Source organism: Cardiocondyla obscurior, linkage group LG13, assembly GCF_019399895.1.
Source record: "Cardiocondyla obscurior isolate alpha-2009 linkage group LG13, Cobs3.1, whole genome shotgun sequence".
Classification (NCBI taxonomy): domain Eukaryota; kingdom Metazoa; phylum Arthropoda; class Insecta; order Hymenoptera; family Formicidae; genus Cardiocondyla; species Cardiocondyla obscurior.
The window spans coordinates 5,772,813-5,798,368 of record NC_091876.1 but is presented as its reverse complement, the minus strand read 5'-3'; the positions used below and the strand labels follow the sequence as shown (position 1 = coordinate 5,798,368).

At 44.6% G+C, this 25,556-nt stretch overlaps 1 protein-coding gene across 13 annotated transcripts in view; it reads right to left on the bottom strand.

Moving 5' to 3' along the window:
• The window catches only part of Soxn (SRY-box transcription factor soxNeuro), a 252,806-nt gene that overhangs the window by 60,543 nt on the left and 166,707 nt on the right, over positions 1-25,556 (bottom strand). For 4 of the 13 annotated variants that reach the window (XR_011546553.1, XR_011546552.1, XM_070665484.1 and 1 more), the window contains exon 1: positions 21,799-24,386. The exons of 5 other annotated variants lie outside the window; for them this stretch is intronic. Coding sequence is in view for 6 of the 8 variants with exons in the window: in XM_070665484.1 (XP_070521585.1) it covers positions 21,799-23,222 (1,424 nt within the window). In the remaining 2 variants the exon portion in view is untranslated. Of the gene's footprint in view, positions 1-17,314; positions 19,458-21,798; positions 24,387-25,556 lie in introns of those variants that run through there. 4 more of the 13 variants (XM_070665487.1, XM_070665488.1, XM_070665486.1 and 1 more) reach the window with 4 other exon arrangements.

The following is a 25,556-nucleotide window of genomic DNA, read 5'->3' as shown; positions in this document are numbered from 1 at the left end:
GTATCCAAAATAAACGCTATCTTTTTGTTGAAACGAAAACCCGTGCGCTTCCGAACGAGATATATATCTCGGATCGCGTTCGCATTTCAAAGAAGAACCGATATAAATGGCTGTCGAGACACCTGGCTCGATATAGGTGACAAAGAATCTGGCTAATCGTAGTAAGCCGACCAGTAAATTAGCGCCGGTGGGACGCCCGGAGAAACCGGTAACCGATGACTCGGCGAGGACCACGAAGGAGACCGTCACCGAATCTTTAATGGGCATTCGCATTTTTCAACTTCCCACGTTTCGCTGGACCAGCGCGTTCGGGGCATAGATACTTTCCTAAGCCGTACGCGCCCGTAAATTAGCTTTCTGCGACGATGATTTGTGGCCGCCGAACTATCTTCCCCCGAGATTCACTAGAAATCGCAAGTGATAAAAAATGGGAGGAGAGAAAGAAGGGAATATTTTTTACGCTATCTGCCTGGAGAATATTAAAACATTTTATTCTCTTTTAAAATGTATTCGTCCCCTTCCCCCAAAAAAAAAAGTTTATCTAACATATTTTGCTGTTTTTTTTCCTCCGCGTGTACTACGTTGTCATTAATTGATACGCATCTCTCTCATGTAATATTTGCATTAACAGCAATCACGTTCACAATAAGATTAATTTCAAATTGAAACGCGATCTGCAATTAAAGCGCCGCGCAGGGGTCAAGTTAGTCGGATAAAATTAAGCTTCGGAATTTCCACGTGAAAATCGCGAAGTAACCCGAGAACGTTTAATCGGATTTTATCACAAGTGTACACAATGCATTTGTTATAATAAATCGTACTGTTCACGAAAAATAAAAATAAAAAAGAAACTTAACGTTTTAAAAACCTGAACGGGACTGAAAATACTAGCCGAGCCGGAAATCGGCGGTTGAAAAGAAATAAATAAAATTAGAAAATAAAAATCAGAATGTGGAGTTGGTGAAAAAAAATAAAATTACCGCTAAGGGCCACATCAGATTAATTCGCCGCAGGCGAGTTACTGAACAACGAATTCCGACGCAAAAGCACTTGCAAACGGGAACAGGGTTAGCCGGGAGAAAGAACGGTTGAATTCCGTTGAATATTTACGTAATTACTCTGTATTTTCGTGCACTCGCGCCATGTGACGCTCGCACGGCTCTGTCGGCGACATCCGCGAGCCATTACTAAAAGGACTGCTTACAGAATTACGGAAGGTTTTAGTATAAGAACCGTGCGCACCACCGGCGGCGATAGCAACCGTTGTCTTTGATGTCGCGCCCCGTTTTGTATTATACCGGACAATAAAATGGACCGGACTCTCGTTTTCACGCTCGTTTGGCCGCTGCGCGAATCTAACAAAGTGTAATACGCAGTTGAAAACGCACGCGAATGCCCGCCGACGACGCATTCGTAATAATGTTAATAATCAAGATCGCGAGACGAGAGACAAGCGGACTAGCGGCGTTTCGAATAAAAGAAGACCAGGCGCCGTAAATAAAATTCCAAATGAGTAATTCTGTCGGATTCTTTTTTCCCGATGACGCGCGCCCACCGCCTTGAAAATAAATCAAGGTAACGAATGATGTATGGGTTTATTGTGCGTGTTTTCGAAGCGGAAACAGCGCCGAGCTCTCTTGGTTACGAACAGAGCAAATATATGCTTATCAATTTCGCGCGAGCGAGATTTCCCGTAGTTTAATTAACTCACCGCGAAAGTATACGAATGCACGAGCCATTGTGAGTTGCGGACGTCGCGTAATCGGACTAATGGAAGTGCGTCTCTTTGAAATTTGTGGTAAGCGCGGGGGAGGAAAGTTCACCAATACCTAGCACAGAACGATGTAACTTTCGGCTTGCGAAATACAGAGTTCTACGTGAGACAAGCGCGAAGGAGAGCCGATTGGAAATATCGGCGGTTGAAGTTTTGAAGTGGGTAAGTTTCGCAGATTATTCTTCCGACCAACTTTAATTCCGGCAAGGCCACTAGAGCGATTTCTTCGTGGAGGCAAACGCGATTTATTCGAGCCATTTGTAAACTCGACGGCGCGGAATCGATAGCTTCCGCAGATGAAATAAATATTACATTTAGCTTTGTTCTACTTAGAACTTACAGTTGGTTGAAATTATATCGACAATGCTCTTACATGCGTTTGTAAAAGGAAAAAAAAAAAATCAGAATTTGTTTATAAGCCGAAATCCGCGCGGCGTGCTACTCGGCTATTCTTTTTAGAATGGACAACAGCTTCGGCGCGAGAGAAGAAAACCGTTTTTAATAATTTTCTAGGGATTTCGCGCGAGATATCGAAAAAAAAAGTTTGGAACAGTCGGGAAGGACGGAGCTTAATTTCTTTCAAGACTTTCGCGAAAGCAGACACTGTAAGTATCGCGAAAGCCATTTTTCTCTCCCATCCGTCGCCCTCGGGTGCGAATCCTGATTGGATCCAGCCACGTCGAACGCATGCGTGACCACGCGCCCGACGCGTATATATCGCATTTAATGCGTCAGATACGAACGCGCGTGCGCTTTGATTCGGTATACCGTGCAAAAGAGGCATAGTGATAAGCGGTGGCAACCTACTCGCGAGCATTCCCAAAGTTTGCCAGGCGGAGAAACTCATTTAGAAAACAGATTACTTTTCTACTTTAATAAAATCGAAAAATTGACCCAATAAAATACATCGCGAGAAGCTCTACAAGTTTAAAAAAATAAAATAAAAAAAAAGAGAAAGAATAAACGATAAAAAAAATATAGAAATAAATAAATAAATTAACGAGTAAATGTTCGCAAAACGTAATGAAATTCTTCCCTCGTCTAGCTATTCATACTTTTGTTTGCGTACACGCTTGGACGCGTAGAACGCAGTCTTAATTAAACGCGCCGGGAAGAAAAGAGATCTCATTTGCAGGCGCGCGCGCGCGAAGGTGACGAGCCAAGCGGGAGGTGCGAATCCACGCATCCGCGATTTCTTTCTCTCGCGCCGCGAGGGTGCGTTTAATTGCGAGTTTAAGTAATTAGTACCAGGAGGCGAAGTGTCGGCGAAATTCCCTCGCGACTCGCCTTTTTCCAACCTCGCCTTTTCTCGTTCGATTCTCTCTTTCACACTCGACAAGCGGCCGTGCCTCGTCGTTTCACTTGTTTCCCGGCGCCCATAATTGCTGCGACAGAGAATCGCATAATGATGTAATACAGATACAATTTGCGACTCTGTATTATGAGAGTACAACATCACGGTGATCAGCAAAATCACGGTTTCCTCGCGGTTAAAAGACGCGGAATTGTACGTATCAACGAGCGCGTACCTACACAATTTGCATTCGCGTAGATGGAATGCTTGAACGACCGCCCCGAACACCTCTCGAACGGCGGCGCGGTGGTTTCATAATATTTGACGGCGAGCAGCGGTCCTAATTTTTCAAGTAATTAACATCGTCTCGAGCGATTATTTGCGATCGGAAATTTGCTCTGAGGCAGAAAAAAAAAAAAAAAAAATACTAGGCCGTCGTCACCGCGAGTAATTATAGCCTTAGGCGTAATGTCTTAATTTCCAGGCAGAACCTGCGGCACCACATGTGCCATTTGTGCTAACCTGCCTCTTATCGCGTGTAAATGTTTAACACTTGCCCGGCGAGATAAGGCGCCATCATATTTTCGTACGGGTGTGTGTCCGGCTCGGTGAGCAGCTCCGCAAAAATCTTCCGAGGTCGCGGCTCGGTGCCGCGAGGAAGAAAAATCGTGGTCTTGCGAAGTAGTTGATAGCGAGACGCTCGCAAATTCGTTTTTTACTAGAACCTCTCGGCAGACTTTTTATTTATTTATTTTTTTTATTATTTTCTTTTTCCCCCTTTCGTTCGACCGTCGCCTGCCAAGCGTACTTTCAGTCTCCTTTCGAAATTCCACGCGCACGTTTCGAATATTCTTTCGCGTGACCTGTTACGACCGCGGCGCAAGAAGCAAGGCAAAGCGGAAAAAGAAAGAGACATGGGAAGCGGGGGCGGAGGGAAAGGGAGAAAGAGACAGGGAAAGGAGAAAGGGCACGAAATAAAAAAAAAAAAAAGAGAGGAAAAAAAAACGTACGATTTGTCACTCACAACGTCACTGCTTATCCGCGCGATACATCACGAACCGGTGTACAGTTGGCCGTAATTAATCAACGGTGCAGCGATAAATAATTAAGATTCGAGCCGCGCGATCGCCTCATTAATTACCGCCGCGTGCGGTGACACGCGTGACACTTTCTACAAAGTGCGGCCGTTTAAAGGCGTACTCGCGACAGAACTATTTTCTTTTTCTTGCATTTTGGAACCCACGCTCGCGATAAGCAGGACCTCTTTCAAGAAACGAACGAGAGAGCGGATGCCGAACTTATCGGAGTGACGGCGTTCGTTACGAGAATTAATGTTATTATCTTATCGTTGATACCCGCTCGATTTTTTTATCAAACGACCTCCTCTCTGACCAATTTTTCAATCGTCTAAAAGCATTCCTATAAATCTCACTTGATCATTTCAATCCGATTAAATCATAAAATTATTATTCATCTTTTTTTTTCTTAAGATCAAAGTATTAAATATCGTCCACTAATTCTTCCAAGCTCTGTCTACGGTAAATTCGTCGGTCAAGTCACGATTAACATCAGCATGGGAATAATTCGCATTGTTAATCGCCCGTGCAAGCACGGCCGGTTAAGATGACGCTTCTCCGTCGCGAAGACTCCGCATTCCGATCCGCGTGTCCGCGTACCTCCGGAGTGCCCGGCGAGCGAATTCGATGCCGCATACGGCGACGTTGAAATTTCATTCATCGCGCTCACGCGGAAAACGCCGCGCGATTTCTATGCTGACAATACCGTGCTAATTACCGCCGCTGGACATCGCGACAAAAATTACTCGCCGCCGTCGCACCGGGTCGGGAATACGGTCGAGAAGCGTGCGCAGGTATTCGAGTATCTGAACGTCCCTTTTGACTCCCTCCGCGCATAAACACGGGCGGCGTTTCTCCGAGCGGCGAGGTGGACGCATGCACAAACGACACAGGCACGACGTCCACAAACGGCCCGGGTTAACGGTGAGACTCGGAGCGAGGCGAGAGAGCTGATGAGAATATAATTGCAAAGTCATTCATCAGGCAACATCGGCGGCGGCGGCGGCGGCTTGTGTGTACGTGAATTATGTTAGAACGGAGCGCATGCGAGGCACGGCCGCGGCGGAGCTATCGATACGGATGTATATGCGAGAACATCGTGAGAGAGCGCGAATTACGTGTCTATGCCAGACGCGGGCATTCCGCGGGATCGTCGAATTCCGGGACGGAATCGCGCGACGCGTTCCGCAGGTTCTTTCGATCGTTCCCCTCTTCCCCTGTCAGCGGAGTTAAAAGCGGAGCGGAGGGTGGCGCGCCGAATGATCATCGATATCCGATAAATTCGGACGTGCCGCATTAAACGGTGAGGCTTAGCGCGGAAGGTTGCGAGACGGGGATATTATAGCACGTGGCATCTGCTCACGTTCCTGCACCATAACTTGAAAAATTTAATTCTTAATTTTATCTCGAAAGGAGGCGCAATTACGTCGTTACCTTTTTTTACGACGTCGTAAAAACAAGATTTACGTCTCGCGCAGTCTTCTAATTTCATTTGCATGCGCGAATCCGCGTTCTGAATTTTATACGCGCTTTCGCGCAATATACGTGGCAAATTGCGGACAACCGTGTAATTATATACGTATAGAACTGCTGCGAATTTTGTTGTACCGCGTGACGCAACGTGTCTTCTAAACAAATTAAAACGTTGCCGCTTTTAACGAGAGTTTCCTACATTGTCGCGCGCTAATTCTCTATTATTTGATCCGCACAGTTTTTTAAACCGGCAAGAATATACACGGCGCGCGTTTACATAAAATAAATTGCGCGCCGGTGACGAGCATCGCCGCGTGAAATCGGACCTAACGCTCTCGTCCGAAGAGGAGAATGGAAAATTGCGTAAGAACCTTTCCGTGGTGGCGCAGACTCGCGCGATAAATATGCAACTTCGGACGCAATCGCGTATTTTTATACGGCGCTCAGAGGGATTTTTTACTAGATCGACGCGGCTGAAAAAAAAAAAGGAAAAAATCCCGCGCGTGATTGACGCGGTTGCGACGCGAAATTACATCACGCCGTGCGTCAAGACGCTGCGGACTTCGACGCTCAAAGGACACCTCGTGTTCTGCGATGCTTGAAGCACGTTTATTCAAATATCAAAGCGATCGATCATGTAGACGTCGATCAAAATTAACGCGTCTCCTTATCTCCTAATTAATCGTATATTACAATTATAATAACGCCGTCTGATTTATTCGAAATGTGGGAGATAAAGAAATTATATTTTCTGATTAGAATTATTATGTCTATCGATTATTAATTTTATCAATCGACGTAACAAAACGTTTAATAAGCGGCCGTAATTATCCTAGCGGCTTAAGTACAATTAATTAAGGGTCAAACGTAGTTTAACTCCGTATATTCGCGATCAGCCGTAAAGATGGTCGTTTGAGCGTTGCGTAACGGTGTACTTTCGAATCGCGGTGTCCATTACAAATTAATCGTCCGGCCGTTCCCGAAAAAGCTTGGTGTCTCTCGGCTGTGGCTGTGCACCGATACGCCTGGACGTGCGGACAAAGCCCATCCGGGCATCAGCCTACGACGTCGTTCGCGTCGCGCGGACGTGCCGCTAAGCGATTACACGGCACATCGTCGGAGGATTAAGGTCTCGGTTATATTGAAAAATTACGGGCTCTTACGTAATTAACGGTCGAAAAGTCCCGGCGAGATGAATGCCGGCGCTCGCGCTAATTCCCGCTCTCCTTCGAGGACCGCGCCGGTCCTCCTCTCGTCTCTCACCGGTGCGGTTTTTTTTTCTTCTTTTTTTTCTTTTTCTTTTTTTTTTTATTCCCTCTTTCTTTTCATTCCTCCCAGCTGCCTGTATAGATGTCACGGAGATAGCAAATTTCATTTGTTATTTTCTCTCTGCCGTATGCGAGAGGAAAACGCGAGCGTGGCGGCGACGGCGACGACGATGCGACGCGACGCGACGGCTTCTTTCATGCGGCTCGCACGCGACATTTATCACGCGCGTGTGACATTTTAATTAAATGCGATGACACTCCTCGTTCGATCCGGACGGAGCGCGTGCATACGCCCGCGAGTTACGATCCGCCTCGCACGTTAACACCTACGCCCGTCGATAACGATATTACGTCGCACGTTCTCAGCCCCGTCTCTCTCTCTCTCTCTCTCTCTCTCTTCGCTTCCCCTTTTTTCTCTCGGGCCCGACTATTCGAGCCTTCCACGGCGCATTCTTTTCGAGTCCTCCTCTCTCGGTTCCCTTTTGACTCTCGAGCGGATCTCCGATGGTCCCGGCGCGAAAACAAGGCGTCTCGTCGTGAATCGAAATGACAAATCACCTCGCCGCGCGTACTCGCGACGATGAAATTAGCCGCTAATCGACGCGACGGGAGTCACATTCGCGGAGCGATGACCGTTAAACGCGTGGATACTCGTCGCCGCAGTCATTTTTAATCCGTGACATTTATCGGGACCGAGATATTTCAGTAATCGCCGCTCCTTCAAGAAGGCTTACGGCACGCATAAACGTTCCAGTCGCAATCGCGATCGCGCCGCGTGGTATAATTGCATTACCCTGCACGGTAAGAGCGGATGATCCTCGAGCCCGCGCGCGCTCTCGCTCGTTTTAATTATCGTGATTGATTCTCGTTACAAAACCCGCGCGCCGCCGTCCGTGACGAAAGACGTGACACAAACTGAGCGTATCGCGGCGGCGATTCCGAAATTCTAATCGCTGGGCACGATCTCCCCGCTTCTTCAACGCTAGGCGATAACTCGACGCGTGACGGCATTGTAACGACTTTCGCAGACGGCGCGGGAGGGCCGATAAGGGTGCCGCGCGGGGTAGGCGAGAACCCGGGGAGGGATCCCGGGATCCGCAGTCGTACACCGAAAATTAAGACAAATCACGGCCGATTACGATCGCGTTAAATTAGCCGGCGGCCGATTCGTCGCCGACGCCGACGTCGCCGCATGCGAATCGTGCATTAAGAGACCTCGGCCGTCGTAAATGCAACCCGTCGCCCCGGCAGCTTCGGCCTCTCGTTTTCGTTCACGGCGCGCGGCCCGCAGGACGATAACTCAACGGCGCGTGTACGGCCGCGGCCGCCGTGGGTTTATCAGTCGACACGAGTCGTTATCAGCGGCCGCCGCGGTCGGCTGAAAAATCACCGGCCGGAAAATAATTGTTAAGTGCTTTATTAGCGCAATAACGTCCACCGACCGAGGGAAGAACTGGGACAAAAGCGAGGGGGGACGGCGAGAGATAGCGGCCGACCAGTCGAGGGTCCCTCGAGGGAAGAACGCGTCTTGATTCTACGCGGTCGACGGCCAACGTAGAGACTCGGAAGGTTCGGAAAGGACCCCGGCGAACGAAATAAGGAATAACAAAATTGCCAGACTGGCGGAAGATTGATTTATAGGAGCGTCAGATCGACGGCGATGGTCCGGCTCGTAGAAATTGTAGGAAACCGAGCTTCGAAGAGTCGAGCGTAGTCGAGCGTAATCGAGCGGACGTTGGGAACTCGCGAGATGTCGTCCACAGGTGGGGTGGCGAGTTTGCAGCGTGCAACAAAGCGCGCAATAAATTCTCTCGATATCGCTCGTTAATGATCGCGCGCATCGCCGATAACTCGCCGGCGCGCAGTTTACTATCCATTTCCGAGCGGAGCGCCGCGCGCCGTGGTGCATAAATCATATTTCGCGTAATTTATATCGCGAATAACGCGTAAGGTAGGTGAAATATAACCTTTCGTCGTCCGAGAGGGCTGAAATCGCGTTGCGAGTTCCGCGGGAGATGCGCGGGTGGTGCCCCGTCGTCCTTGAAGGGCCGTGGATTGAATATATGTATGAGGCGCCCTCGCTTAGACGGCTGCAAAAAAGGCGCAATTGAGTCTAACGCCCGTGAGCAAAGACAATTTAGCGCTGCTAAATCAATTTTCGGGTCAACGTTTCGTATTTATGAACTTCTGACGTCGTTCCCTCCGACAACCCGCGCCCCGGTGCGCATAAATTAACGTTCGCCCTGGCGTAATTCACGCACGCCGAAGAACGCGAAGGTACAAATGCCTATAAATATTAACTCGATTACGGGGAGCTGTTTGCACCTGCTAAATTACCGACCATGGCGCGAGCGAAACCGTCCTAAAATTATTCCCGTGAAATCTCCGGCTCGCACGAAAGAGAGATAGAGAGAGAGAAAAAGAAAGAGATCGCAAACGGGAAAACGGTGAGTTTCGAAAGATGGAAAACACGCGGAAAGTCATGCGTTTTACGAGGGTAATGTATTTTCCCCGCGCGTAGGTACAAGTCGTGTCGCGGCTTTTCGAGCGACTTTAAGACGAAAGTAAATCGGCGTCGCGTGCAGGGAAACGACAGGCGAACCGTTCTAATGCCGGAAAACTGCAATGCAGCTCGCTGTTTGTATTACCCCGAAATTGCTCGTAAAACAACGGCATCTTTATTGCGACGCGCATACGTGCATACCTTATCGTCTCGCGTGACAGTTTCTGCAATGGGTAGCTCTCCGGCCGCGGAAAAAACATTCGCTCGTCACGGCCGTAGAAGCGGACGTCGAATTCCGATATATCGAGCTCGGGATAAGACGGGCACCGAAGATGGAAAAGCGTGCGGGAGTGAAAATTACAACGGGCGCCGACAATCTCCCGCATCTCGCGTGGCGGACCGGCTCGGGATGTTTACCCGCGACGAATTTGTCGCATTAAGAACGCATTAGCGTCGTGGTTACCAAGACGATTTAAGCGATCGGCGTGATACGAGGTCGTCGCGCGGGTCGCGACGGCGCGTGCACGCCGACGAAGCGATGATTAAAGAGCCAGCCGACGTCGCTCGCGCAATCCCGATTTTTTTTTTTCTTTCTTTCTTTATCGAGTCGTACAAGTGAAATAAATTTCCAACAAATAAATAATAATGGAAGACGGTCTTGCGCCACCTTCGGCAAAGCTTTTTCTCCGTCTGTCGGTCGCTCGGCAGCCGATGAAAGATGGACGGAACGGCAGAAAGGAGGAGAGTTGAGCTTCTTTTTTTTCCCAAACAGCTCGAAGGAGCAGGAGGAAATGAGGAACTTGTTTTAGGGTTTGTCGGCTCCCGGTGGTTGGCGGTTTCGATTCGGACCGGTGGTGCTATTAACGACATTAACGCTACTACGAGCAAACACGGCTCTATATCATCCCGAGCCGGTGGAATAATAAACAATAAATTCTGGTGAAATACGGCGTCGAACAAGCATAACCCATTTGTTTGCGATAAACTGACCCGGAGGCTAGTCCGACCAGTTTGTAACTGCCGTCTCCGTGCGTGAACGCAACCCCTCGCCTCTTCGCCGTCTTTTTATCATTGTTTTTTTTTTTTTTTTCCTGCCTCCTCGCGGCTACCCTCTCCTTTAACGCGCGAATGTCTCGACGCAAAAATTACTTTACGCGTCAGATATTCAGAAAAATATCGAGACGGTATCTTTATCGCGCGAACTCGGAAGCAGACTTTCCTTCTCGCGGATTCAACGACTGCCGCTGACGCATGCGTTTTTTTTTTTTTCTTCTTTTCTTTTTGTTCCGTGATTAACGGCCAATTCAATCGCGTGCTCGGTACGAGAGTAAATGAAAGCGACACGCTAATAAATTTCTAAGATTTTCAGGAGGTTTCTTTTGGCGTGATCGCAAGTGTTACTTCCATTCTTAAGTGCTGACAAGCACGAACGTGTAAAGGCGGTCTCGATGCCTGAAACTACCTGGCCGCGAGGTCTCTCAAATTTTATCGAAGCCCGGAGGCTCGGCGAATAATTACAGCGTGCATTTTTATGAATCGACCGAGGAAACGAGCGGGACACATAAAACTAGAAGAAGAGAAAGAAAAAAAAAGGGGAAACTTGAGTAATTCCCGCTCGTCGATTAACGTACGAAGCGTGATTACGAGTGATTACGAGTCTTAATCACGAGAGCGCGACGTAAAAGTATGGGAAGATAGACAAAGAGAAGAGAGATGCGCGACGACGGTGGCGGTTCGGTCGGGATATACGACGCGCGTACGTTATCGTGCCAATTAACAAATTGGAAGGTCCGACTGGATTCTCAATGACGGCCGTTCATTGCCATAACTGTCGCGCGCTAGTACCATAAATACGAAACGACGAGCGAAAAGAGGTCCTGCCGTTCGAGCAGTTTCTTTTTCAGCTAAATTTCTTTTGCACTTCTTCCTCCTTTTTTTTTTATATCCCTAGAGCGTAATAAATTCAACTATAAATCCCCGAAAAAAATATAAATTGTGCAATGTGTTTTTATTTAATATAATTTATATAATTAGAAAAACGTAAAAATAGGAGTCTGACTAACTCGTATTAAACGAATAGAGAAAATAATTTGATAAAAAGATATTAAAAGAGGTAAGATTAACGTAAGATTAACAAGAATTTTTACGAGAAAGTTATAATAAAATAATTATTTTCTTTTTAATATGCCACTAGTCAAAAGTGTGCCGTTTGCGCGACGACGATAAAAAATTAAAAAATAAAATAGGCGAGTGCTAAGTGCTCGACATATCCTCGGTCCGTCAAATAATTATCGCGGAGGAGAAACGCGATCGTTTAAGTTACTCGGGATAACAAGTGTGAGATTTGCAGTTCGTTAACCCACTCGGCGCGAGATGGATTAATGGGTCCGTTAGATCTTCCGATCGGTGACGGCGCGCCCGTCGTCCCCTCATCTCGCGCTGTCGGTAGAAATCGCGATGGTTCGACGCCGGTGGTAATCGCGAGCTCATTATCTTGGCGCCTTGATTTTTCCGACGGCAATATTAATGAAAAAGTGGTCCGCGTGCCGATAAAGCCAGATAGAAGTAGCGCCTCCGCTGCGATCTCGCCGTTCGCCGTCGACGTTGTTGCTTTTCGCGAACATATGCGCGCCGTTATTGGCCATTAATTCACGCACGCACCGAAAGAGAGAATTCTTTTGAGGAGACCAGATCCACGCGAGCCGTCTCGCTCCCAAAGGCGCAAAAAAAATATAAAAAAATTTCCTCGGTTGATGAATAAATACGTCGGGCACAGATTGACTTGTACCAGTCCCAAGGCGGTGCGGCGAAGAGAGCGAAATTAGGATTATCGGATCTAGTAAAGCTTACTTGAACGTTAATAACAAGGTCGTTTCGCACCGGATATTCGATCGGCGGTGGCAGGCTGCCAATAACTCCCAAGCACGGACGGTACCATAAGGAGTGCGTTTTAGGTAATTGGCCGTGAATATTATCTTACTTGGGGGCGACGGAGGTTAACCGGATCAACGGAACCGTGATAGCGAGTGAGACAAGAGAGAAGGCGGTAGACGGATAGAGGGAGAGCGGAGACGAGGTGTGCGATACCTTACAAATTGCAACTCGCGAGGGGATGTTTCGCACGGAGGTACCCACGCGTGATCCGAGGGATCGGCTCGAGATTAAAGCGGACCTGAAGTACAGCGGTATCAAAGCGAAGTCTCTCGCTCGCTCGTTTTTCATCATTTTTTTTTTTTCTTTTTCCCTCCTTACCCGGGCGCAAACTGATTTATCGCAAGGCGCAGCTTATTAAGCTTCAAGCGTACCTCTGCGACTTTCACGGAAACTTTATCGATCCCGCGTAGTCGGGTTCGTTCAATTGAAATTTGTATTTAGGCCAGTTTTCACTCGCCGCGTTAATTTAACACAGAAATAAATCGGAAGCGAAGACGAGAGGTAGGGTAACACGATTATTATATTTTTTTTTAATTTATTAAATATATTCTCGCGCCGAGTTATTCGACAACGTAATGTCACATTGGCGTCGCAGCCGATAGGTTTCAAACGCGTATACGCAACCGCGTGCACAGAAATCACAAAATTGAACCACATTTGCAAACGTATTAATGCAATATTTTCGCAGCCGCGGGTGTGTTAAAAACTGTTGCCATTGCGCGGACGTCACTTTTTAAAGCGGAAGCGCGATTAAAACCGGCGGCCGGCTGGTGGTAATTTTCAAATATCGGAAAAATCTACATCATCTGTGATTTATTTCGCGGATATTTATACGTACCGCGAATAAAAAATTCTGTCATTAATAATCGCGCGAATGATGGACGCGTTACGACGTACATTTGCTCCATACGTTTATCGCGAAATGTGTCACACGGGGAAAACGTTATTTAAAGCACGAAAAATAAAAATTATCTGAAACTACCATTCCTCTCTCGAAGCACTGAATCGTCATTTTAAAATTATTTTTACTTTGACCTCCTACGCTTTCGACTCGACTGTGTTGTTACAGTTGACGGCTTTGTCGCTATGTAATGTATTCTTTGAAGTATTTACTTGACCGCAGAGAGAACCTGACCTTCGCGAGAGGCACCACGCTGTCGATCTACCTCGAGCGTCGTACGATCGTGGCATTGAGTTGAAATGAGTTAAAATAATTCGCAGTTTATCAACGTTCGAGCAAAAACTACCGTAGGAAAAAGAAAAACTCCACGACGAGTTTTAATCGGCCTCGGACTGCAGAGCGACTGCTTCGATCTTGGGTAAATATAATTATACTTTATTATATTAATACAATTGGCAAATTTACGCATGAATTAGAAAGAGCGGGTGTTGAAAGGAAAAGAAAAAAAAAAAAGAAAAAGAAAGAAAATTAATACAATTTTTTCTCATCGAGTATAAAGTTTGTGCTGATCCTTGCTACATGATCGCGTGTCAAAGTTAACCTACCTTGCTGTTATTACAGCTACGATTGACTGTTATGAAATACTTATTACACGGCATGCTCGAATACGTTCGTGCTAATATAATTATGCTAACAGCCGCTAGTTTTCCCGAAACCAAATGAAATCAGCTAGCCTAATTGTGATAGAAAGAAAAAAAAAGAAAAAAGAAAAAAAAAAGAGTGTCACCGTAAACTAAGTAATCGAAGTGTATCGCGAAGCGATAAAAGGTAATGATCGTAACGAGGGGAAAGTCTCGCGTGCCGCACTTGAACTGGGCTAAACGCGAAAGAAAGGACGGAAAAAAGACGCGCGCGCAACGCACGTTCGGACGTGTGTCACTTCACCCGTCGGCCGAAACCCGGAAAGCGACCTGAAATTATTATCCAACTTTGTGCGAGCAACAAGTGTCGTTAAATCAACTCCATGTCGTCCATCTCGTATATCGTGTGCAGTTGTATATCGCCGCGCGTCGCGCACGCACGGGATATTTAAAGAAACGTTATCTAAAGTTGTTCCGCGGGAGCATTGTTGCTCGGCGGTGGAAACGCAACGGTCAAAACAAACCGTGTTCTCTTCCAGTTCAGCGTCAGGTACGCGAGCGAATGCGAAATTTCGTGCGAGATAGCGGTACGACGTTATACATTCCAGAGGATCAATGTCACGTTGCGTAATCGCGTAAAAGGAAAACGATATTCCGTCTCCTCGAGCGTCATCGGCGCGACTGCTCGCGAATTAAGCGTTGCGGAAGGTTACGGAACTGGGAAAAGGAAATAAAAAAAGAAAAAAAAAAGAAAAACTTAACGAAGAAAAGCTTGCGAGGTAATGGGTATTAAATAATGACGAGCTCTTGCATTTCGCGTCGCGTACTCTGGCGCGCCGCCGATACCCAGCATGTGTGTTCTCTCTCGTGGGGCGTGAAACACTTGAAAATCCCGGTTATGTAAAACATAGGAAAACGGCCCTCCGCGTGCAGGACCGCCGCCGTCGTCGCGCCGCTTCGGGAACGTTAGGTGGAACGCGTAATTGAAAGCACTTTAGAGACCCTAGCGGCACGCACAACGAGCTACTCGCATTTGCATTCAGTGGCGGAGGGAATGCCTTTTAACCGAAATGACTGCGTGTGTATGACAAACGCCGGGGTTTATGTGCCGGAACGATGAGAATATTTATTGGCGCGAATTAATGTCTCCACTCGGCCATACACCGCGTTCGGCGTGCACGTTTACGCGCTATATACTATATATTTATATATTATGTACTTATTTATCGAAACGATTTCGCGGGCCTGCGGCAGAGAGAATAGAAGAGCCCATTTGCGGCAAAAAAAAAAAAAAAAAAAATATTTACGCGGATCATAAGTCTTGGTCCGTTCGCAGAGACTCGTTGTATCAAAATGATTTCTAAAAGATTATCTCTGAAAGATTATCGCGAGAATGATTGCGGCCGCGTATTAGAATTCATATAACTCCTCATCCACTATTAATCCAATCGAATTGTTTTTAAGAAGCCTCATTTTGTCATTAATTTTTCTTATAAATATAATAATAGTGCAATAAAGACGGTGTATCGAGACAGGATTGCGGATGCGAAAGATGATGTACGGGTTAGTCAAATTGAAAACACGAATTTAAATTGCTGCTGTTCAATATATATCTACATAAATATATACATATACATATATATATATATATATATATATATATATATATATATATATATATCAATCTATCTATAATAAATTCTAACATATCGCAACATATGTACATTACAGAGTTCACGATAATTCGCGTTAAATCATTCGGTCGTATGGACAGAGCCTGTACACTTGAGATTCATCTCACGGAATGCGCTTTGATGCAAAGAGATACAAAATGATGATTCTTGAAGTTACAAAGTTTGCGGCTATTTATCTCCTATTAGTTACATGTTTGAAATGCGTATCTACAGTCACTTGCTAAAACAGGGTGAGTTTGAGACAACTTTAGGTTGTACGACTCATATAGTGCTCCATGCCGTAAGCATCCGCCGAATAATACAGCTTTAAATGTAAGAAATTCTCGAATATGTTGTTACTCGACATAATTTCCCAGTTTCTCAACCGTGTAACGGGTCATAAAAATTTTAACGCTATCTGTGGTCAAAATCAACGATCGTGGCATTTTTATACGTTTCCAGAAATTTGTAATGTGTTCATATATCTGTGTTCAGAAAAAGCAAGTATAACAATAAGAGTTAAAAGAATTTTTCTAATGTAATTTTAAATTTATCATTATGTCATTATAATTTATAAATAATATATGCTGTAATAGCACATATAATAGGCGTATATTATTATAAATGTACATGGTTTTGCAATGTTTTTAAATACATATATGGACGCATTAAAATACCTTTTTACGTATTTGACGAAAGAGGGAAACTGCTAAGAATAAGTGAACCGCGTCGAAGCACAGGAATCGTAAGGAGCAAACGGAGGCAAATTATCGTTACCATCAATTTCTCACTTTGTTCTGCTCGAATTTTATTACGAAACATAAAAACACGGGTTATAAGGACGTAATACTTAAACATGGAGCATCACATACTCGAGTACAAACCTCGTATACATTCTTTAAATGTTTCTTATCACAGATCGATTTGCAATAGCAAGCATCGATTCAGATTATCAGGCCGAAAGACTAATTTGCGCGGGCAAAACTCAATCGGCATCAGAAACATATATACTTTTGATATTACAACACTCCCACTTCGAGCTGAAAAATTAATAAACGGGATTCGATAATGATTTATGTACATGTACGTCGATTGCCCGTTCGGAAATAATATCAACGAAAATTTAAAAATCCTTAAGCACTGATGCCGAAAAGTCATTTAAGAGCCAGTTTTGCAAGAGACCAAACTGAGGATTTAGAATTAAGTAACAAAAAGCTTTTACGACGTGTCAGATATTTTTTTGCAAAAGCCATCGGAACAAAAATGATTCGTTTAAAATTAAAGTGTACTTAAGGATTGACTTTCGTATCGCTCATCGTTCGCCGAGGTCACAATAAAACGATGAGGATGCCGTATGATAAGGATCACAAAATTATTGTCGATACCGTCGTTGTCTCGTTACCATCATCATGCGCAACAGTAACACTACTACTATCTCTTTAAGTTTTTCTACAAAACTTATTAATAGAAAGAAATATATATATACATATATGTCTATTTACGGTTTGTAGATGATTCACAAAGATGATAATACTTCAATAATAATTACGGTGACAATTTGATGATAGCGAGACAAGGAGAAGTATAACTAAAAAATCATATTCCTTTTATAACTAATAATAATAATAATAATAATAATTAATGTTATAATAACGGACACATAATATAATAATAATACAATTATAATAATATAATAAAAATTAATATTTAGACGTTATAATGGCGAAAATCATAAGCTTTTGCTATTTTGCGAGCTCGGAGACTAAATTACATAAGAAAAAAAAAAAAAAAGAGAGAAAGAAAGAAATTCGCGTTTCACTGTCCCGATTCCGATAAGTTCTCCTATGCTATTAAACAAATTTTATTATACATCACTTTTCAGCATTTATCAGTGAAAAACTCATCGGAATAAAACTCCATTGCGGGAGAATGACAATATATCTTTTTTTTATGCACATATATTTCACCTGTTTTACATACACGCATAGTTATGATTCCCAGCATAATCACGTCTTTATCAAGAGAAAAAGAAAAATAAAGAAAAATCGGCCAATTCGACAATTTTCAATCTGTTTCTACAGTCCGTCGTATTAATGAATAAAATTATAAGTATCACGAAAATGCACATACACTCTTTGGATTCTGTGTATTTCGCGTATGTACATATCTATTTACAGATATATACAGTTGCACTAATCATGAATGTTAAACGTTTCAAATATATAATACATTAATATTAGATATCTAGGCGCAGAAGACACGTTTGAAGAATATCTTAAAAAAAATTCTAACGGAATAATCAGAAACGTACTCTTTACAGCAAGTGATTGTTGTAAACGCAGTACATGAAACATCACTCTATTCCACTCGAATTTTCTCCGTGTGCTAGTGTTTCCACTACGAATAAATATCTAATAAAATATATTAAAAAAAAAAAAAAAAAAAAAAAGTTGAATACGATGTTTCGATGAGAAATATTTACACGACGTACAAGAACTGACCGGTTTCAATTTGTATTGTTTTATTAAACTTTATATTGCATTATGTATATATTCACATATACCTTGCAACGATGTTTTAAATATAATTTAGACTATCGAATAGCAGTACGTCAAGTTTTTTTTTTCTTTTTTTTCTTTTAATTCCAAAATGTCGTCAATAATAAATTAATTTAACGAATCGAGAATTTAGTTTATTGTATATCCATAGGTTCCATTTGACTTTCTAATGCGAAAGGCTGCGACAGCTATTTTAAACGAATGTACAATTACTGTTCTATTATCAATGTGAAAAAAAAAAGAAATCAGAAAAATGATAGCGAGTGACGCTGCACGATAGAGACATCGATAGCCGAATCTCGCGATCTAGGCCAATATCTCACTGTTGTAGTTAACAAACTGAAGGAAAAAAACAAATTGCAGCTGCTAATTTAACAAAAAAAAACTTGCTGTTTAGAAATGGAATTGATATGGATATACAGCATCCAATTGTAGAAACGGGCCGCGGTTTATTTCCGCGGAGAAACGAGCAAAAGGAGTGTTCGTGCTAAGAAAAAGTCGTACATGTATACGATATACATGTTCCGCACGTAGACTATTTGTGTTTATTTTTGTGTTCTCTCCTCATCCGTTCTGCAAATGAACCGCGGCTCGTTTTTTTTTTTCTTTTTTTTCTTTTTTACATTTTTCTGGTATCACTGCGTAACAGTCCTCTTTGGTAATATCAATTTTGCAAAGTTCCACATGAAAATAATATATTATTGACGTCTCTTCGATAGGTCGAATCTCTTCATGGGATATCGACGTTGAATAAGGACGGCGCGGGCGATGATAACGGATGACGATGATGAAGAGAAGATTACGTGAGATGTGAACGCGAGCGAAGGCGCGGGTCTTTTGAGCATTGAGTGCGAAAGCGAGAGAGGAGGTAAGTTTCATCTTTGTCGTGTCTTCGTGAAAATTGCTAGGTTTTGTTTTATTTTTTTTTTCCCCCCTTCCCTTATCTTCTTGTTCGTGCCACCCAACCCTCACTCCCTCGCTCGTTCTCGCTCTCGTTACGCATTTCTCTTTACTCCGCATTCCATCTCCCGCTTTTTTCTTTCTCCCTCTCCTTTTCTCTTACTTTTTCCGTTACTCGCTACGGGGTTCCATTTGCACAGGCGTCCGTCCAATCTCGCCTCTCTAAGCTACAAGATTCCTACGGTGTTATGTTTTGCGTTAAGATGCTGCATAGATGAGAGAAAAATGTTAAAATTCTAACTGTTCGTCGGAGAGGTAGGATGAGTCAGACGAAACCTTCGTGATTATTCGGCGTGATTTCATTAATTTGTCATAAATGTTTGAGAGTATGAGTTTGGCGTGAGATTGTCGTGACATTACTTAAACTGTAAGACCCAACAGGAAACTAAGAAAGACTGAGAACTAGAAAAAAAAAAAAAAATAAATAAAAAATAAAATAAAATAAAACTATCTGACAAAATAGGTTTTTTTTTTTTTAATTCTTTTTTTAGATAATAATTTCGACGGTTTTTTTGACTCAACCTATTCCAAAACTCCAATTGAACTCAATAATTGTTTTCGCAATTTAAAATATAATTATTAATAAAATTATTTGTAACAGAGGCAAACAACTGAAAAGAAATAACAAAGGAAAGAAAGAAATTTACGAGAGAAAGTAAATTTGAGCCTCAAACTGAACACGTGTTATCGTGAACTCTGCTTTATTCTGGACCCTACGTTAAAAACAATTCGATATCCAATTTTAAATTCTTTTTTCCATATATCTAATAACACGAAACTTAAATATAAAAATAGTAATTAATAATTAAAAATAAAAATCAACGGGAAAAGCTAAGATGAATAGAAGTAATATAATCTCTATAAATTTGTAAAATAAATCCTACGACTCGCAAGTGAAATTCTGTTTTCTGTGTGTACTGTAAATGAAATTGATTTAAACAGTGTATGGCGTGTAAAAACTGTAAGATAAATGAAAAGTGTTTCGGCCAGTTTATTTTAAAGTCTTAAGGTCTCGATTAAATTTATTCCGCATATAACTCTCCGTACTACAAACAGCGTTGTAAATCCACGTCGTATCTAAACGCTTGTTACACATATCAATTATATTATTTCATCATAATTTGTAGTCAGATTATTTTTACAAGTACGGTTGGAAGTTAATAAAATCAGTCAGATCACAGATAACTGTAAATCGTTACATTTCATTTAAATATCGTCCTAGACAACTGGGAAAATATTATATGTAGCGTACATAGGCGATTTATATGTGCTTAAATACAAGTAAACTCATCTTTAATCGTTATAGCAGCGATGATTATTCAACTCCCTAATTATTTAATAAAATTCATAACCATATTTCATCGGCCGCGCTAGATTTTTGCACCTCGGGGCGAGGTAAATCGACGCTTCGTTGCCTCCTTTCTTTTTCGCTACTGGCTCGACACTCCGGTCTATAATTTTCTAGCTTAATGATATCTCGCGAGTTCCACCTTACTAATTCTCGAAATAGTTATAATCGCGCGTCGAATAAGAGACCCGGCCGCGCGAACTTCAGAGATACCGGGCGAATCGTAAATCCGTTTTTAGTAGTTAATTGGAGTGCGGCGATAGAGGGTCCAGAAGCATCGTCACGATAGCATATGCATTATCATTTGCTCTAGCGATAGAAAGACGTGAGTGTCGTGTGACGAAAGGCACAGATAGAAGGAACGTTAACTCTACGAACAAAAGAAGTTAGATGGTATTCGTATATTGCGCGCTCGTTTCTCGGAAGGAAAATAATTCCTGAGCGGAGCATTCATAACACAACACTCACGAATTACTACACGTACGGAATAGCTACAGAAAATGCACGTTACAAATTCGATTCAATTCTCACTGGTGAAAAAAAAAAAAAAAGAAAAGACACATTGATAGAATTTATGTTGAAAAAATAGTTTTCCTTTTGGTAAAACTTCAGAATAAAATCGAAAAGTTTTAAATAACAAATTAAATAAATAGAAAATTAAATTTAGATCGAAAAGCTACAATTAAAAAAAATCTTTTATGCATATAATTTATATTGAAACGAATACAAGTTTTAACGCGGATCTTCTGTAAATTCCGACAACGTGAGTTAAATAAATTTTATATAAATTCGCGACGATTGTCGATAATTCATAGCTCAAATTATTTGTAACACAAGCGAGTATTGCAATATTTTTTGGTCGAACTGAGATAAACCGCGTTGTATTTCATTGAAAGATTAGTATCATAAACTGGTACGTATTCGAATAGTTTTGTGGGAACGCGACACTTTGCTGGTCAGAATATTTCCATTGAATGTAAATATTATGAGTATCATATGTAAGAATGTAGAGTCTCTTCTAAATACAATATCGAAACGAATATATTCAATGTTGAATATCGGTAAAATCTTCATTTAAAAAGTGTATATAATAACAATTGAACAGGCAAAGCTATTATTAATATAATTAAAATATAGAAAATATACAAACGAATACGAATCGCGAGTTTTTTAATTAAATACGTTTAATCTCTTAAATAATTCATTATGTGTTAAAATTTATACAGAAAAACAATAAAGTTTCGAGATATCAACGCGGACGATTCATCTCACTTCTACAATTCTACGAAGCTAGCTACAAGCAAACAGGCGAGGAAAACGAGTGCTGTGTGTGAATATTGCGAGAGAGAGAGAGAGAGGCCTCTGTTTCAATCTATATTTGCAATTGATGCTTACATGTGCGCGATTGGTTGCATAGCCGCGTGATGCTGCGTCAAAGAATCAGGCGACGGTCCCGGTGAGTACACGCCACCACCGTGTTGCACGACTCCCTGTTCAACTCCCTGTGGTAGGTACATCGAGATCATCTGCCTTAGGTCGCCCTGGGGTGCCTGTTGATTCGCCTGTGGCTGGCCCATATACTCCCGCTTGACGGCCTGGCCGGCCGGACCAGCGCCCGTCGTCGTTGGGCCGCCCGTCGGCGTCGGTGTGTGAATGCCGCCGCCGCTCGCCGGGCTCGTCGGCTCGGACTTTATGCTGCTGCCACTAGGACTATGACTCGATATCTGAGATCCCGGCTGTGCTTGGTGATAGGGCGAGGGTGAACCGCCAGGTACGGTGGAACCGCCGTAGCCGCCGTAGCCGTTCATGTAGCTGTTGATGGGACTTGGGCTACCGCCACCCATGTGATGGCCCATGGACTCGTACCTCGGGTAAGCTACGGCCGAGGCAGCCGCCGCGGCACCTCCCATGTGACCGCCGTACGCGACGTGCTGCTGATACGCGGCCGGGTCGTGCATCATGTAACCGTTTGGCATATAACCGTTCGGCATCTGATATACGTCGCGCGGCAATTGCGACTGCTGAGGCCCGCCGCTGGTAGCGACTTGCCGTTGATCGACGCCAAGCATACCGCCGACGCCGCCGACACCTCCGCCGAGTTGAAACTTGTCTTTCTTAATCAATGTCTTTGTCTTGCGGCGCGGCCTGTACTTATAATCGGGGTGCTCTTTCATATGTACGGCGCGCAGTCTTTTAGCTTCGTCGATGAACGGGCGCTTTTCCGCCTCGCTGAGAAGCTTCCATTCTGCCCCAAGACGCTTTGATATTTCGGAATTGTGCATCTTGGGGTTCTCCTGTGCCATCTTGCGCCGCTGTCCGCGCGACCATACCATGAAGGCGTTCATTGGCCTTTTTACGCGATCCATATTATTGTTTTTAGCGCTGGAAGAGTTGTTCGGGTTGTTCGGGTTGTTCGGATTGCTATGATTATTGGCCTGGTGATGCTGCGATTGCGACTGCTGCTGCTGGCCCTGCTGGTGAGAGTGATGCTGCTGTTGCTGGGCGTTTTGCTGAGCCGCCATTGCATGCATACTCTGTTGCTGCTGTTGTTGCTGTTGAGCAGCGGCAGCCGCGACGGCAGCTGCTTGCATCGACGCGTAATGATGCTGAGAGGTCTGGTGATGATGCTGAAGACCGAGACCAAGGCTGCTCGCGCTCGGCGGACTTCCCGACAACGCGGAGCTGTGAACTATCGAGCCCAGAGGCCCGTAAGGAGACATCCCCGTGTGATGGCCCATCGGCGATACACCCTGGTGCGGATGCGGTGGTATCTGGGCATGCAGGCTGCCGCCCTTCATGTCCGTCTCCATCGTGTGCATCTCTTCCTGCCTGTGCCCGTACAGCTTGCTGCTCTTGTCTAGTACCGTTCGACGTCAAGAAAATCAACGGGGCACGCCGAGAATGTCAATCGATCACCGGTGGATAATCCCGTCGTCCGAACCACGATCACCACCACTCTCTCGGCGTCTCACCTCCTCTGCGCGCGAAGCAGTGGCATGAAAATCGATCGCGAATTCTTCAAGTCACAGGTTATCACTACTAAGACACCCCGAGTGAGAGCGAATCCCCCAAGCACGCGCGCGCACGTTACTCGATCGGCGCGCGATCAATCCATCACGCAAGTGTGTACCGATCGAACGATGCGACTGGCACAAACGACCATTCCGCGAAAAGACCAAGCTGGTATCACCGGCTACGGCAAATCGTTGCGCACGACGCTCGATCAAAAGTGTTCTTCACAAAGCGATAGATTCCATGTGGATATGGTTCCGGGAGGCACCACTCGCGATCATCACGCTATCGATACAGTCCTCCGAACGTCGTTTCGCGACTCGTGCGTTCATTCGTTTTTCTGGCTCTTTTCCAACGAAAATTAGAGAAACCTACGAGCGGTCCGTAAGTTCCGAAGTCTGTGCAAGAACTGACTGGAGACTCGACCGACTGCACTTTCTTCCCCTCACTTCGAGTCTCTCACCACTCCGTGCCACTCGCCAGTCACTCTGACTGGCTGCGGGCCACTGTACGCTCGACGAATCCCGTCACGACAATGCGGCAACGACGCGCCAACTAAATGCGAGTGTGCCGACACGGCGGTCTCCTTTGAAAGGAAACGATGGCAGCCTTTGAACGACCGCGCGAGGAACGCGAGCGAAAGATCAACCGCGCAAAAACCGATCGAGCCGGCTAAGTTCACAGGGCACTGTTTCCCGTCTTCAAGAATCCTGAGAGTTATCACCCGCGTGTCACACTTTTGTCGGCGTGGAGATTAAAGCCGCAGCGCGTACTGTTAAAAGCGACGGCGCGCTTTATTTTGTACGGCTGCTTTCCCGCACGTCCTGCCTCCACCGCGTTGGACGACAACGATAACGAAGAGTACAGCCCGATGTAGAAGATGTGAGCAACTCCACTCTCCACGAGAGAACGAAACTGTGTGAGCGTTTCTATCGTGCGCCTTCAGGTCGGAGCTCACTTCCTGCCGAAGGCGGCCGTGCCCCTTCTTCCAATACGAGGCGCCCCACGTCGGGACTTGTATCTTGAACCAGAGTGGGGACCATATCCGACCGATGTACCAAGCTCCGTATGCAACGCGGGGAATCGATTGGCAAGCGCGCCTGCCATCATTTCTACCGACCAATCGGCCGGCTCGCTTTCCACGGAGGCGGCGCAATTTACCTCGTGACGTCACACAGTGAACATGACCGACCTCTCGCGGCAATGCTACGGCTCTCCCGACGTCTCGTTCCTCTTCCCTTCCCTCGCTTCTCGTCCCTACCCGGTGATATCGTCGTCCTCTCCTCTCATCTGTTCCTCTCGCGCTCTGGTTTGTGCACAAGCGGCGTTTCTACTTGCTTTTTCGCGCCGCGAAATCGGCTGCCCGTCGGACGCATGTACCGCTACGCGGCCGCCGTCTGCAACGTTGAGTAGCGTCGGGGCATACATGCGTTCGCGAGTCTTAATACGTTCCTCTGAAACACGAGCTAAAGTTTCGCGATCCACATCGACACCATTGAACAAAGTCCAACACTCGCACGGGAGCAATGTGCGGTTTAGAAAATTTTTGTAAATCGCTGACTGAATTTTTCGAGCCCTTGGCAACAGTCCTTAGTAACACAGCCCTTGGCAACAAAGAATATCATTTTTCATCAAAATATGCGACGTCAAAGCAAATAACCGTACTCGGTTCGTTGTCGATAATTTTTCATTGTAAGAGTATTTTCCACGCTGCTTCAAAAAGATATGTTTCGTTTGTTTCTTCTAATGCGTGACACCACATATCACTAACGAATGACATTTTTACGAGGAGAAAATCCTATTTAAAATTCGCATTCGGTTTACGGCATACGGCAGTCTTTGTTCTTTCACAATAGTTCTTAATTTTCATTCATCGTTAGTTTCATTTCTTATTTTATTGCTTTTCATTGTCTCACAGGATAATCAAAGTTTCACTTTTCGGGAGTATTTTTCAATATCTTCTTTGTGCTTTGAATTTCCACATCCGTCGGGCATTAGAATCTATCAAGGGACTCGGTGAAATTATTACTGTTGAGCCTCCATTGGACGGTCGCGTCTTCATTTCAGCATGCTGCGTGTTGTGGAACCTGTTGCCGCGAGACGCGACGGCGAAAAGGAGAAGAGATGCGAGACGGCGTTGG